Genomic DNA, 16,274 nt, shown 5'->3' with positions numbered 1-16,274 from the left:
TTCCACCACACCAATCTGTCGCCAATTCTTGACCCACGACCTTAAACCCGATCCCCCTAGGTATCACCGTTAAGGCAGGCTGTTTTTTTAAATCTCGAGATTCTGGACTTGGCTTTACCCCTATTCGAATTTGAATTCTCTCTAAGAAACTACTAAGTGAATGTATACATAGTATAATATATATAGACTTTTCTTCAGAAAACTCACTGCTCCATAGAAGTATTTGAATATAAACGGGAGCATAAAGATCATTAGTCATTAGTTGTTCAGTGGACATAGCCTTTAGCCAACGCTCGTGTAGGTATAATCTCCGTCAATATTTTTTTAAGAGGGCCAATAGACAATAGTACCATAATACTTCATCTTAAAAATTTGCGTGTATAAAATAATTTAACATGTATTTACAGAATCAGTTTATTTGAATACATAACCAATACTATTTATAATAATTTAACTGCATTTTGTTAAGTATTGACAATAAACATTTAGTAACTGTTCTATACACAAAGAGAATATTCAATGAAAAAGACATGTTTTTTTTAATAAACACAAAATCATTCAAAAATTCAAGGTCAATTTTCGATCTTCAATAGTTTAAAGACAAATACACAAGTTGAATTCTTTATATTGAAACTTTTAAAGAAAGTACAATGTGAATTATTATATTCTTTTACGATACAAATAACAAGTACAGTACAGAAATTTGTGAATAGACATAACAAAAAAACAATTCTCATTATTCTTAAAGAATAAACAACTAGTGTTTTATTAATTTCTAAATAATTCAAATCACATAATTTTTGACAAATAAATTATATTTAGATACCAAATTAGATAAATGTAAATTGCGACTAAACAAAATATTTGAAAGTTCAAATTGCTTTTCAACAAACAAAACAATACTTTTGTGGCAGTTTTTCTAAGATGTAAAACGTTTCCTAGCAGACAGCCTATTGTTTCTTCTTCTTCTCTTCTTTCTACTACTTCAGATTACGCATAAAGGGTGAGGCAAGAATGTTTACCCTTACTAATGAATTAATACACATCTATAGTCGTATTTTTAATTAGACGAAGCCAACTGACAGTAGCTAATGTCACTTTATAAAATAAAGTTGCCATATTTAAAGTAATAGTGATACATTCAGTTCTTGTTCAATCAGATGAATGAACAATGAGTGTGAATTAATCATTTCAAACTATAAAATAATATTATTTCTGTTGTATAAAAGTGCTCTGGTATACGTTAGGTACTAGTAGTATGTAACTACAATCAGTTTTTTGACGGCTTATTACAAAGCGCGGCGTGGTGAGTAGTGCTATCACCGATCATTAATTCAGTTTTTACAATCATTCACTTTGTCACAACACTATTTTTATTTCATTAAAAACTGACAACACCGTAAACGTCAGTTGACTTCGTCTAATTAAAAATACGACTATAGGTGAGTTTTGGTAGACAATTCTATAACAAACAAGTTATAGACAGTCTAGCAACTGATAAAGTTTAAGATAAACTAAATTTGTTTGATTACTGTTATTAGGTAAATTGATTTCACAGCTCAGTTCTGATTGAATTTAGTAATTGTTAAAAACAGTTTTACTCGGCGAATGTCATTTAGCACTGATTTCACTATTGCATTTATTAACTAACAGCTTTGAAAGTTAGTAATTCACACCACTTCAAGGCGTTAGATTGATAAGATTAAAAAAAATGGAGTTGTTTATGAATATTGTCAGGATTTGAATGGACTATAAATAGCCAGCGATAAATGATTTTAGACTTTATGATACAACTTCATCTTAAGTAAACACATTATGTTAGATTGCTCTCAAACCACAAATGCAAGTACTAAGATGTCTTAGAGGAATTTATTTAGCATAATTTGTAAGTGAAAAATTCAATATGCTGTGTGTCAAGCAACAAATCTTAAATCCTGTATAAAATGGTATTGAATTTCATTGTTTTATTATTCGGTAGTGAAGAGTGAACTCTACGTTAGATTTCCATATAAAGTGACGTACGGTACGTAGGTCCATGTTGGGGTCCAATACCTGAAAAGGTAATACTCTATTATTATAACGTCAAAAGAAAAATATGTGTGTTGTCTATTAGCTAGAGCAGGATTGGACCAGTGCTCTTATCCCTGAGATCGTAGCTCCAAGCCTCAGCTGTGCTCTAATAGTCTTTTTGAAGTGAAAAGAGATAGAGACATAGATTCATAAGAATTAACGTGGGAGAAAATGAGATAGTAAGCATTATATAGTGTCTCTTTTTACTGTCGCTTTTTCGTTTTGTCGACTTTCAAATTATAATGATTTTAGATTTTTTCAAAATTAAAGATATTAAATTTAAATAAATAAATTTAATAAAAATTTTTCGGAAAACGACACTAACAATAGAAAAAAACCAAAAATGTTGACTATAGCTAACATCAGGGTGCTGGTTTTTGTTTTAATGTCTGCGCGCGCATCGTAAAAAATTTACTCTAATCATTTTTCCCTAACGCGCCAAAAGAAGCTTCAAATCGTTCTTAATCATTGTAGTTTTTATCAAAATTAATAATTGGTATTTAACTAAAAAAATAAAATTACATTCGTTTCATTATCTTGAAACCAATGTAATTTTATTATATTATACACTCTCGATCGTACGGTGAGCAAAAACATCGTGAGAAAACTGGCATGCCTTAACCTAAAAGTCGATGGGGTGTTTACAAAAAATATCACGAAACAGATTTCTAACTGAGGGATGACATGAAGGGTGTGGTGCTACACCACAGTATTTTTGTGTTTCAATACAGTATAAGTTCTGCAAATGTTCCGTTGTTTCCATCCAACGTTTGTTCAGAGAACATTTTTTAAATTTGTTTAGGAGCTTACAGTGTAAATTATAGCGTCGCTGAAGGGACTGCTTTTAATGGGTTTACATTGTATGAAGGCAAACAAACCGTAAACAACCTTTTATTGTGATATTACATGATAATCGATAAAACAATTAATTTCGTAAGTTAAAGTAATTTTAGTAGTAATAGTCAACTAACCTGATCACAGCAAAGTAGTTCAACTTTTTCTTCAGGTGCGTCAGAGTTCTCCTCAGTCTTGGCTGTACCAGACCCGTTGACGTCTCCACCACCAATTATTTTTTCCACAACATGTTCGGCAACCTTACGGCATTGGATGAAATCATTGGCTACAAGACGATCCTGTAAAATAGATGGTTTATAAATATTAAAACTTATAAGCTTAAAACTTAGCGTTCGAGAAAATTACGTAACGCAATTTTTGGACATTTATGACCCCCCCCCCCCCATGTAACGCGCCGTATCGTTTTTCTGTACCAAATGTTTCGTAACCACCCACTCTTTATACCTAAAAGTAACCATTATGTACTGTAAAGTACTGGAAAGTCGAAAATAATATTAACAATATTATTAATTATTGTCTATGGGAGCGTTCAAGTATTACGTAACGCATTTTTGGGCCTTTTGTAAAACGTTACGATGTGGGGCGGGGATTAAATTACGCGTTATTTTTAATATTATTTTCGACTTTCCAGTACTTGAAACCGCATAATGGTAACTTTTAGGTATATAGTCACTAGGTGGTTACAAAACATTTTAGTATACTTGGGTACAGAAAAACGTTACGGCGCGTTACATGGGGGGGGGGGGGGAGGGGTCATTAATCTCCAAAAATTGCGTGACGTAATGCTTGAACGCTCCCTATGCTTGAAAGCGAAATGCACTATCGAGGATTCATACAAAAAATTAATACGTTTATGTACTATTATTTTTCAGAGCTTTGCTTACTTTTGCTGACATGGGGAATGGGGGGGATAAATTGCAGTAAATATGCTTACGTAATACTTGAACGGCCCCTTGATAAATTTACAAATACTTACTTTTTTCTGTCTATCCTGTTTGCTTTGACAACTGGAATGTGGTAGCAAGTAAAATGGTAGTTTGTTTAGTTTGGGTGCAGCCATCTCTATTGCTACATCTACAACCCATGAGGGCACTGTCTCTAACAAAATGTTGCCTTCTGTTTCGCCACCAGCGTCACCAACCTGAAATATTTAGGAAAATTCTATCATATAGGGTTAGGATAGTAGGACTCCTTTCTCCGCAATTAGACTCGTGGTTGGTCCGTTGTGTGTACAAATTCTATCATATACTATACTATACTTCACGGAGTAGACAAATTTCTTTTAGAGCATGTATGGGAAGAGAAGCAGTGTGGAATGCAAACTAATATTCATCTTTGCTGTGTCAGTTTTTCATATTGTATGAAGATATTTTGATTGAATAAACAAATGTATGAAATCCTGTGACCCAATAGTATGAGGTAGTCACATTTCTGCATCTGTTTCATTGCTAATTCTTTATAGGCAAGTAGATTATCAGCTTTCTATACCTAACACACATACATAAAAGTCAATTTATAGGTCCAAGACATGATAGTTTCTTAGAATGTATTCATTCATCCTAAAAGTAGGTATCAAAGACAATACATACATAGCAATAAGTATTAAGTGTGTATTGTCTATGTGTGTGTTTTATATTAGTTATACTACTGTTATAAAAACAATAATTACCTGAAGCCTATACAATGTTCTTCCACCAACCTCGCTAAAAATAAGTGGTGTATGTAGTGGTACTGAAAAGAAATTATTCCCAAATACTTTTTGACCACCCTCATTTACTCTATTCGGATGATTCCAATACTCCAATAATGCTTGTAACAGTAAAGCTCCAAAATTAACCTTTTGATCATTCTCTGTCGTCAACCCAGCTTCTTTTGCACTCACCCAAGCACTAAAACAATCAGTCTCATCTTGTCCTAAGTGTATTGTAAGCATTCCAGTTTTCAAATCAACATTAAACCAATTTGGAACATATACCATCTTAAAATGTTTCTTAACTTCTTCATCATAGTCAATTTCACCTAAATCCTCAATTTTTGAAGCCTTTAAGACATCATATAATACAACATTGTTTGAAGTGTCCTTAGTCAAAATGTGTCTCTTATCATTTAGTACTGTATAGTTTTTTATGGCACGTCCGCCTGGTATGTGATGCAAGGGTTGTGTTTGATACACATTATTTGTATTGTAATTGTTTTGGTTATACATTTCTGAATTTAATGTGTTAACTGGAGGAAGTTTCCAACACCTTATGTCTGAATCTGATGTAGAAACCCAAACACCTTGTTGATCTGCTGTAAAACATAATTTGAGTACTGGTGCTGATTCTTCACAGACAATCATAAAGTTGTCAGGGTTTCTTAACTCTGTCATAATAACTAGCCTGTCTCGACCTCCAGATATGATATGACTAAATGTTTCAGTAGCTAACAGGGCCCAAACTGCTTCGGAATGTACACGGATGGTGGACACACACCGCTGTTGTGATAATGACCACAACTTAATGGTACCATCAGAGCTACCTGACACACATTGTGTGCCATCTCTGCTGACAACCAGAGCTTTAACATTATCTGCATGTCCTTTTAATTTCATAAGACGTGAACAATTTCTAGGATCCCAAACCCTGAGGACTTTTTCGGTGGAACCACTAACCAGGATAGTCCCAGGTGGATTCATAGCAAGACTGTAAATGGATTCCTTATTACCAACAAGACTAGATGTAGTTACTGTATTGTTGCTAGCAGTTAAAGCAGTTAAAGTATTAACATCCCATAAAAATATAGCTCGGTCTAATCCAGCACTAGCAACCTGTTCTTTATCTTTTGCGTATGCCAACGTGCGTACATAATCTTTATGAGTCCTCAACGTGGACATACAAAATCCTTTAGGGGCATTCCATACTTTTACTGTGGTATCCGAAGAAGCGCTAATTAGGTTTTTTCCACCGCAACAGAGCACGATATCATTAACCCAGTCCGTGTGGTGCTCCATGCTTTGAATGTAGCGGTCCTGGGAACCGTTCCCAGCATGCCATACGCGAATGATGCCATCTCGACCGGCGGTATAAAGCCTTCCTTGTACAGGATCCAATTGAAGTGAGCTTACACCGTTTTTATGCCTCTTCTCCTCCTCGTCCCGAATAACGAATGAGACTTGGGTTTTCTTACGCATCATCGAGCTCATTTTCCGACATTTTAAACTTTAATCCAATTAAAAACTTAAATTAAAGCTAAACCCAAGTAAAATATAAATGAAATCACATCAACACAATCATTCCAATAACTTAGCCGATACTGACAAATAACAATTGACACTTGACACTTGACAGTGCCTAAAAGAAACTGCTACTGACAACTGAAAGCTGACATCTTTCAATACTTATCACTCAAGTCAAATCTTTTAGACTATCATGATGGCAGAGAAAGAAAAGATTATCAGGCGACCAACTACCAAGCTAACGAAAACCTCTATACTACTTAATAGTCAAGTCGTACTTTTTTAAATACAGGCACAGCAGAAATTTAATTATCAATACTATTGCCATGCCGATTTTGGAATCGGCCTGGCCTGGATATAGTAATAGTTAATTTACTAGGGCATTCAAAATTAAGCTTATTCTTGCCGGATCTTATGAAATATTTTATGTTATTGGTCTGTCTGTCTGTGTTCATATAACCTGACATTGAATCGTGTTCGCTTTTAACTTTAAAAAAAACGACACAGGCTTTTGAAATTTCAAATCAGTAACAAATTTTTATAAATGTTTTCCAAAAATATACGTTGCTCTGCAATTAAACAATGGTCAAGTACGACGAGCAAGTCAAGACGAGCATAAATATATATTTTTAAGTTATTTATTTATTAACACGACAGCGCTCATAAAACATTTTTATAAAATAATATTTATATTTGTTTTAATATTCTTTTTATTAATTTTTAGTTTTTATTACTTTGTAGGTTAAGGAAACTGTAAAACTGTATACCTACATGATTGTCTTGTTTACTATTGAAATAAATGAAATTAATCAATATAGAAGTTACTGCGACGTTCGCTTTTTTTTAATTTTAATGTTTCTGGAACTTAACATTTTCAAAACAAACACTGTTGGTATAGATTAAAAATAATATTTACTACTAGATAAAAGATTCTAGCTCTCATGAAAAGAAACATTTAATTTCTCAGTTGAAGTTTACTTGCGGCTTCTCAATTTTGCTAGAATACGGTTCGGCGGTAAGTAGCAATAAGGGATTAGAATTTTTTTTTCTATAAATAAAGAACACGTAAACTTAGATCAACTCAGAAGTGAAATAAACAATGCCCCCAGCTCCGCAAAGCTACAGAAGATATTCAATCAACCCCTTTGTTGGCTATCTATTAGGAGTTTTCTCGAACAAGTAACAATTTAGTGGGACAGGAAAGGACATAAAACTTCGTGTACTGGGATTTGTCGATACACCTGAATACACTGAATTGAGTGGTCTTGGGTTTTATCACAGTATTAGGTACACTTTATTTTGTTGTAAGTTTAATGCGTGTAGTATAAATAACACTAAGAATAGTCAAACGTCAAAAATCATTTATTCATGTAGGTTAATGTACACTTATGAATGACAAAAAAGAAATGTAAATTAATTGCTTCTCATTTTACATTTACTGACAGTTCTCAAATCAAGGGCGTAGAACGGAAGAGAAAAACTCTCCGCCACTCTTTTTAATCGCCAAGTTTTTTGGTTTACACAACGTTTGTAAGGAGCTGCAACCAATACACCATGTTCCATGTGACAACTTAAGTAATAAATAGTAATAAAATAAATTAAAAACAAAAATTTGTCCTCTATCAGCAGGAGGCATGGTGAAATAAACTATTAAATGATGCAACTAAGTGCTCCCACTTAGTTGCATGCATTTAATAGTTTATTTTTTTGAGCATAGTAACAAAAATGTATTACAAAAAGTGTTACTATATAATTAAAAAGAGTTTTCTACAGGTAACAGAAGACTTCTTGCTGTAAATAAATCTTCTTTATGCACGTTTTTAAATTACAGTACACGCCGCCATAGAGTAAATAGCCCCACACGCTTCACGAAGTCCTCCCATTCTCTCCGGAGAAGAGTCGAGAAAACTATTAAGAGAGCCAGCACGCTCTCTTACGTCTTGCTGACGCTGGAATGTATGAGTAGATTATATACCACAAATGTTATATTTCCGACAGTGGTGATAAAAGTAAATTATCATAATCTCTCCTATTGTGCGCTTTCCGTCTCGTAATTCATTATCTTTAAACCATCTTATTGTAGCTAAAGCCCTACGCAGTTCTAGTGATCTTAAAATCCCTATCAGAAGCTTTTTTTATATAAGGTTTTAAGGAACTTCTGTTTCGATCATTACCCTTTTCACCTCATGTAATGTATAGTACATATAACTCAACTGGTTTCAAAAGTGATCTATGAGGAATTAAACACCCTAATGGCAGTTTCCAAGACCTTTTTAATGCAGCATCTTTTCTGCAGCAGAAATTGCCCGAATTTTCACCGCAAACGAGAGATCCCGCACAAACAAAACACCACAGCATACACGGGGCAAACGTTGGCGTTCATAGAGTTCATAGAAAGCTAAAAATGCGATTTTTATTTACGTTAAATGAAGTTTAGTTACCTACCTTCTTAAATCCTTTCCTTAGGTGACTAGCCGTCTTTGATGATTGAATCTAAAACATGTCATCACGTTTCTCACGTATTCGTTGATGGTAGTAGTTATTTTCGTATATGTCACCGTAAAATTGTAAAAACCGTTAGATTGTAATCTATCTCGCGAGATTGTAAACTGTCGAAAGATTGTCAACTCAACATACTGCTTGCAATTTAACGTATTATTATTCGGTAGTTATATGAAATTGTTGGGAAGTAAAATTAATCTGTAATTGACCAAAGAAGTTTGAATGATAACTAAGTTAGTGTAGTACAATCTACCGAATACCGATAACCGATAACCGATAGATTATAATCTAACGGTTTTTACAATTTTACGTTAACATATACAGAACAGATGAATATAATGGGATTTCACAGTTGGGAGACGAATGCACGGCCCCAAGTTAAGTATCGTACGGTTACCTGGCTGGATTTTTTTTTTTAATTTTTTTCTTCTATAATAAAAACACGTGGCATTTTAATTTACAATCCGTCATTTGAGATTTCAATAAATTATTTTGCATAAAATATAAAATACTAATATTTCATAAATTTTCCCTTTTCTTCGACAAAAACGCTGCACATCTGCGTAACGCTAATATTATTATTAATGCGTTTCATCCGTAAAAAAATTACCCTCATGCGCCTAAAGAAGTTTCACTTCAATAAACAAATAAAATGTGCGAAGTGCAATGTAAGGGCTTTGTTTTATCCAGTTAAGAGAGTTTATTTATAGTCAGGCGTGAGTGGTGACGTACCACTTTAGTCTGTACCTTACCTGATAATAAACTGAAACGCCTGTCTAACTAGATGTATAAAAAGAACTATTTTTTAAAGAAAAATAGATGTTATAAGTGAGAAATTTATGAAAGACTGCGATTTTTCCATGCATTCAAATTGAAAATACTTTTAATTATTTTTATTCAAGAACTCATATTTGAACTCTCTGGAGCTCTATGTACAATGCGCTAATTAAATTACGCGTTTATCCTGTTTGCATTATGTCCTAATGATTAATTCAATTTATTGTAGGTGTAAATATAATTAATTCCCATACGAGATTGTACTACGGTCATTAAGTTTTTTTTTAATTTAAATTTTTAATTTCTATATTTTTTGTGAAACTTATGTTTAGTTTAATTGTCACACAATTTACATGTAAGATTTTGTAAAATAATTAGTGGATTTAGTACTGTGTGTGATGTCGTCAGCTTAATAACTAAATAAATAAATTAAATGTAGTCAATCAATTTTTTTAAAGTCAAGTCAAAAGTCATAAATCATTTATTCATATAGGTGACACAATGTACATGCTTCTAATTTTACATTTACTGCCAGTTCTCAAATCAAGGGCGTAGAACGGAAGAGAACTCTCGCCTTAAACTAATACAAAATTTTCATCAAAGTTATTTTTTGTTATTTTTAAGGCCGGCAACGCACTCGCAAGCCCTCTAGCATTGAGAGTGTCCATGGGCGGCGGTATCACTTAACATCAGGTGAGCCTCCTGCCCGTTTGCCCCCCGTTCTATAAAAAAAAAAATTAAAAAAAAAATTTGGGTCGTAATAATTTCGCAGCACACGTTTTTTCGTGTATATTTTTTTTAAATAATCAAAATTACCGCTCTATGATTTGAATTATAAAATGCGTGAGAACTACGTGATGTAAGATGTGCTTAATATAAATCTTCACCAACAAGTACATTTTAATATTAAGCCTCCTGAAATCACTCATTCCCAAGAGTAAGCACTAAAAAGTCCTGAAGTCACAATAAAGTTTCCTACAATATATTTTGCGGGATTTTTACCTTAAAGTCCCTCATAAACCTTAAGGCGAAAGTTTACGGCTGCCCTTTATTTGGGCAATTGTTCCTAAACAACTTTAAAGAAGATTGCCCTTTATTTAGGTGTTGCCAACAAGTGGATTTTAAATAATAAAATTGCTAAATTTTTGCTGTAATACATAGCTGCAATACATATTACTAAATCTATTTTACATAAAACAATATTCGTTTGTGTTTGCAATTGTAAAATAAGATAATATTTTGAATCAAATATAATAATTCTTACTTATCCAAATAAAGCCTCGTAATTAGCTTCTACTTATATTATATCAATTGTGGCTGTAGCGGCGAAGACAATGAGAAGTAGGCCGAGGGGCAAGTGGAATGCGGCGTAAAAATAATGGAAACACCACTCACCTAAAGTCCACAGTCTCTTCACCCGTCTTCGTGAGAGAAGACCACAAATAAAACTATAAATGCACAAAAAGCGGATGAAGCGTAAGCGCAAGCGAAAGCACACGCGTGAGCTCGCGGCGGCGGGTGATTCTTCTCTGCGGCGCGGGAGCATGTGGAATGCGGTCCCCTCCTTCTACACTTTAATACCGCAAAAGAGAAAGAGTGGTGTTTAGGGAATGGGTGCGGTAAGGATAGAGAATGTGATCAGAGAGGACTAAAGGAAACTGGATGGCGTGAACATTGCCCCCGGCCTAAAAAACCTTTAGGTTTTTTATAAAGAGATAATTTGTAATATTAAAGAAAAGAAATTATAATAAATAAAGCGGTTTTTTTTTTTTTTGAAGCGGTTTCTAAAGCGGTTTGTAAACGGTTTTGTAAAGCGGTTTCTAAAGCGGTTTGTTAAGTGGTTTCTAAAGCGGTTTTATAAAGCGGTTTGTAAAGCGGTTTTGTAAAGCGATTTCTAAAGCGGTTTGTTAAGCGTACTGTAAAGCGGTTTTATAAAGCGGTTTGTAAAGCGGTTTTATAAAGCGGTTTCTAAAGCAGTTTTGTAAAGCAGATTTACTGATTTGGTAATGGGCATAAACGCACAACAGGCCTTTTATAAACTCCTGTTGCGGTTTTTACTAAAACTACTCTACAAACTCCATCCTTTCCTGGATAGATTTCCATCACCTTTCCTAAAGGCCAAGAAAGTGGAGAAACATTATCTGTTACAATTACTACGATTGTACCTATTGTAACAGGATTGGCCTGTGTATTCCATTTTGTCCTGGACTGTAGCAAATGAAGATATTCTACCTTCCATCGGTTACTAAATGATTGTACCATACCATCCAGCAACGCAAATCGTTTTAAAAGTGAAAGTGGTTCATCATTTATTTTTATCTTTGCGGGTAGAAACTTTAATGGTGATGACATCAAGAAGTGAGCCGGAGTCAGTGCTGTGAGCTCAGAAGGATCTTCACTTAACAGTGTAAGTGGTCGAGAATTGATTACAGATTCAATTTGGGTAAGAACAGTTAACATTTCTTCGTACGTGAGTAACTGCTCACCCACTACACGACGCAAATGGTTCTTAAAAGCCTTAACAAAAATTTCGAAGCAGCCACCAAAATGAGGACTTCGAGGAGGATTGAATTTCCACTGAATACGATTATTTGAAAGCTCAGTTGCAAATGTTTCACGAAATTCATTCGAATTTGTAAGTGTAAATATATCTGATAATGCATTTTTAGCTCCAACAAAATTCTTTGCGTTATCTGAATAAAGAACAGAAACCGAACCACGACGCGCAATAAATCGTTTGAATGCAGAAAGAAATGAACTAGTACTAAGGTCTGTTGTAAGCTCAACGTGCACGGCTCGAACCACCATACAAACAAAAATACAAAGATAAGCTTTCATAGAGCGGACTCCACGTTTTCGATAAGGAATAATTGAAATAGGACCAGCATAGTCTACAGCTGTATGAACGAAAGCATTAGATTCGTTTACACGATAGTCGGGTAAGTCACCCATGAGCGGTATCGTAGGTTGAGGATTTGCTTTGAAACAAAAGTTACATTTATGTATAATTGATCGCACTATGCTGCGGCAAGATAGTATCCAAAAACGTTGTCGGAGTATCGCCATTAAAGTAACTGGACCAACGTGACAGTTATGATTATGATAATAGGAAATAATTAACTCAATTATCCTATCCTTTTGCGGTAACAAAATAGGATGCTGGTGATCATACTGAAGATTGGCATTTTTTAGTCTACCACCAACCCTTATCAACCCATCAGAATCTAGAAAAGGACATAATCTTTGAATAGAACGTGAGCAGCGACCACTAGTTTTAATGGTATGGATAACATCAGAGAAGTATACTTTTTGTAAAACCTTAAAAATCTGTATTTCAGCAAAATTAATGTCATCAGCAGAGATACTAGTAGATCTAAGAAGTCTTTTCAGAAAACGGTATATCCATACCACTGTACGGAGAAACAATAACCATGAAGAAACTCGATGAGACAGTTCTAAAATTGGGTTTGGATCACTCCACACAGTAGCGGGAATAGAAACTATTTTTCTTTCTTCTTCTACATCAACAGCTGTTTCAGAGTTAACAGAAGTGATTGGCCACTCAGATGATTCCAATTCTAACCATTTTGGGCCAGTGAACCAAATAGAATTATTCACAAATGCAGTGGGTGACATACCGCGAGATAGACAATCACTAGGATTTTGATCACCCGCAACATGATGAAATTTTTCAGGTCGAATATGAGAAACTATTTTTGTAATGCGCGTAGCAATAAAGGTCTTAAATCGGTGCGGAGATGCGGAAATCCAATGTAGTGCAACCATTGAATCAGTGAAACAAAAAATGTCATTAATGACGTGACGTTTCTTGTAAGTATCTATTACCCGCTGAGCTAGCTTAGCCATGAGTAAACATGCGCAAAGTTCTAGTCTTGCAACGGAAATGGTTTTAAGCGGAGCAACTTTCGACTTAGCACATACTAAGCGAATTATAGGCGGAGAGTTTAAAGGTTTATTTGTCTTTAAATAAACAGTAGTGCCATAGGCTTTTTCACTGGCATCCGCAAAGGCAATTATAGAAATTGTAGATTTTTCTTCAACCCCTAAATGTCGTTGAACACGTAGCTGTCGTAAACATGGAAGTTCCCGAATATAAACTTGCCAAACATCAACTATAGCTGAAGGAAGTGGTTCATCCCAGCCTATTTTAAGAAGGTGTAATTGTTGTATAATTAGTTTAGCGTAAAGTATGACTGGAGCTATTAGTCCTAGGACGTCAAATTGTCGTGCTATAAGTGACAAAATATTACGTTTAGTCACATGGTTATTATGGTTAATTGAAACTGCGTACGTAAATACCGGCGTGAAATGATGCAATAAGTTCACCTTATTGTACTCACGTTTCGTGCGGTGAGAGAGACTCCCGGAGCCCATTCCCCCCCCCCCCCATGAAATATGAAGGTGCAGAAAAAAGAGAATCTACCCCAGGGGGGTACCACACGCGCTCGCGGTGGAGAATCCCCCTCTGGGCGTCCAACACCGGGACACTCTGCGCCCGGTGGTGGACGCACAGGCTGCCCTTCGTATTCTGGGGGGGGCAATTCTGCGCTCGGTAAAAACATTAATCGTTCTCGGGGCAAACGGAGCAATTTAACAAAGGCACCCCCGTCCACACTCGCCGTGGACTTCACAAATGTTAGGGGGCTCAATTCCAACATCAACGCTGTCCACTACCACTTAGAGACTGCGAAGCCGGCCTTGCTCTTTCTTACCGAGACTCAGATATCCCCCCCGGCTGATACTTCCTACCTCTCCTACCCGGGGTACAAATTGGAACATTCATTTGTGCCGCGGGCGGGAGTTTGCGTGTACGTCAGAGAGGATATCTGTTCTCGTCGCCTCGGGACGCTTGAAGGAAGGGACCTATCTAACCTCTGGCTGCGCGTAGACTGCGATGACCATCCGCGATTCTACGCATGCCTGTATAGGTCCCATAGCGGAAATACCGAAACTGACCGACTCATTGAGCACATCCAAATGGCTACAGATTCCCTGCTCGAAAGGGTTCCTACCGCTGAAATCGTGATACTTGGCGATTTTAACGCCCACCATGCCGATTGGCTCGGCTCAGAAACCACCGATCATGCGGGAAGATCCTTTCACGACTTTGCTTTGGCTTACGACTTGACGCAAATGGTCCCTGCGATTACGCGAATACCAGATGTGGATGGTCATAAACCCTCTTTGTTGGACCTTCTGCTGACTTCACATCCGGAGAACTACCAAGTCTCTGTTGAACCGCCATTGGGTTCATCAGATCATTGTGTGGTCCGGAGCATTGTGCCGTTCACGCGCCCTCTCCGGCCTAGCTTCACTGGCTGTCGCCGCGTGTGGCACTATAAGTCAGCAGATTGGGATGGGATGCGGTCTTTTTTTGCGTCCTACCCTTGGGGGCCCATTTGCTTTTCGTCGAGTACTCCAGATGCCGTCGCTGACTCTGTCGCCGAGGTGGTCCTGCAGGGTATGGAACTCTTTATTCCATTCTCTGCGGTGCCGGTCGGTGGCAAGTCCCAGCCTTGGTTTAGGCGTTCTTGCAAAGCGGCTTTGCGCCGTAAGCGTGAATGCTTTAAAGCCTGGGCAGAAGCGGTGACATCCTGTGATGTGACTATCGGCGAACGTAAAAAAGCATACAATTCAGCCTCCAGGTCCTTCAAGCGAGAAATCGCTAAAGCAAAGTCAGAGCACATTGCCAGATTTGGTGAGAAATTGGCCCACCTCCCTTCGGGAACTCGAGCCTTCTGGTCTCTTGCCAAAGCTGTCCAAGGGAATTTCTGTCTGCCCTCAATTCCACCACTGCATAGGGAGGATGACTCACTGGCCCATACCGCGAAAGAGAAGGCCGATCTTCTAGGCTGTCTCTTTGCGTCGAACTCCACTTTGGATGATCAAGGGAAGGAACCACCGACATTATTGCGGTGTGATACTACGATGCCCGAAGTTATATTCCGGCAACGTGCTATCCGTAAAGCTTTGTCTTCCTTGGACATCCATAAGTCGAGCGGACCCGATGGCATCCCTCCAATTGTGCTGCGTACTTGTGCTCCTGAGTTGGCTCCGGTCCTAACGCGCCTTTTCCGGTACCTTTACACGCTCGGCACTGTTCCGAAGTGCTGGAAGATCGCTTCGATACATCCGATCCCTAAAAAAGGCGATCGCTCTGATCCGTCCAACTATCGCCCAATAGCTATAACCTCCTTGTTCTCCAAAATAATGGAAACCATTATTAACAGCCAGCTCCTGAGGTATCTAGAGGGCCACCAGCTGATTAGCGATTCTCAGTACGGCTTTCGTCGTGGTCGCTCAGCTGGTGACCTCCTTGTATACCTTACACATAGGTGGGCAGAGGCAATTGAGTCCAAGGGGGAGGCGCTGGCGGTAAGTTTGGACATAGCGAAAGCCTTCGATCGGGTGTGGCACAGAGCACTGCTCTCGAAGCTTCCAGCCTACGGGCTCCCTGAGAAATTATGCAACTGGATTTCCAGCTTTCTCGCTGATCGGAGCATCAAAGTCGTCATCGACGGAGCATGCTCCGACCTGAAACCTGTGAATGCTGGTGTCCCACAAGGCTGTGTCCTATCCCCGACCCTGTTTATTCTGCATATCAATGATATGTTGCAGCTTAGCAACATTCATTGCTATGCGGACGACAGCACTGGGGATACTTTTTACACTGGCCGGGCAGGTATTTCTCTGGCTGTTGTCGATGAGTACCGGAACAAACTTGTGTCTGAAGTCGAAACTCTTCTACGTGGAGTCTCGGACTGGGGTAGACTAAATCTAGTCCAATTTAACCCCAAGAAGACACAAGTATGCGCGTTTTCCGCTAAAAAAA

At 37.2% G+C, this 16,274-nt stretch overlaps 1 protein-coding gene across 1 annotated transcript; it reads right to left on the bottom strand.

Moving 5' to 3' along the window:
* Positions 1-1,843: 1,843 nt before the first annotated feature.
* LOC125059230 (WD repeat-containing protein 48 homolog) lies at positions 1,844-6,219 on the bottom strand. The gene is made up of 4 exons (XM_047663551.1): positions 4,595-6,219; positions 3,902-4,066; positions 3,042-3,203; positions 1,844-2,052 (listed from the first exon to the last, which is right to left on the bottom strand). The coding sequence occupies exons 1-4, from the start codon at positions 6,107-6,109 to the stop codon at positions 1,957-1,959; spliced, it is 1,938 nt and encodes a 645-aa protein (XP_047519507.1). The 5' UTR covers positions 6,110-6,219; the 3' UTR covers positions 1,844-1,956.
* Between the last annotated feature and the right edge of the window lie 10,055 nt (positions 6,220-16,274).

Source organism: Pieris napi, chromosome 19, assembly GCF_905475465.1.
Source record: "Pieris napi chromosome 19, ilPieNapi1.2, whole genome shotgun sequence".
Taxonomy (NCBI): domain Eukaryota; kingdom Metazoa; phylum Arthropoda; class Insecta; order Lepidoptera; family Pieridae; genus Pieris; species Pieris napi.
The sequence above is the reverse complement of the archived record's forward strand: the minus strand, read 5'-3'. Positions and strand labels throughout refer to the sequence as shown.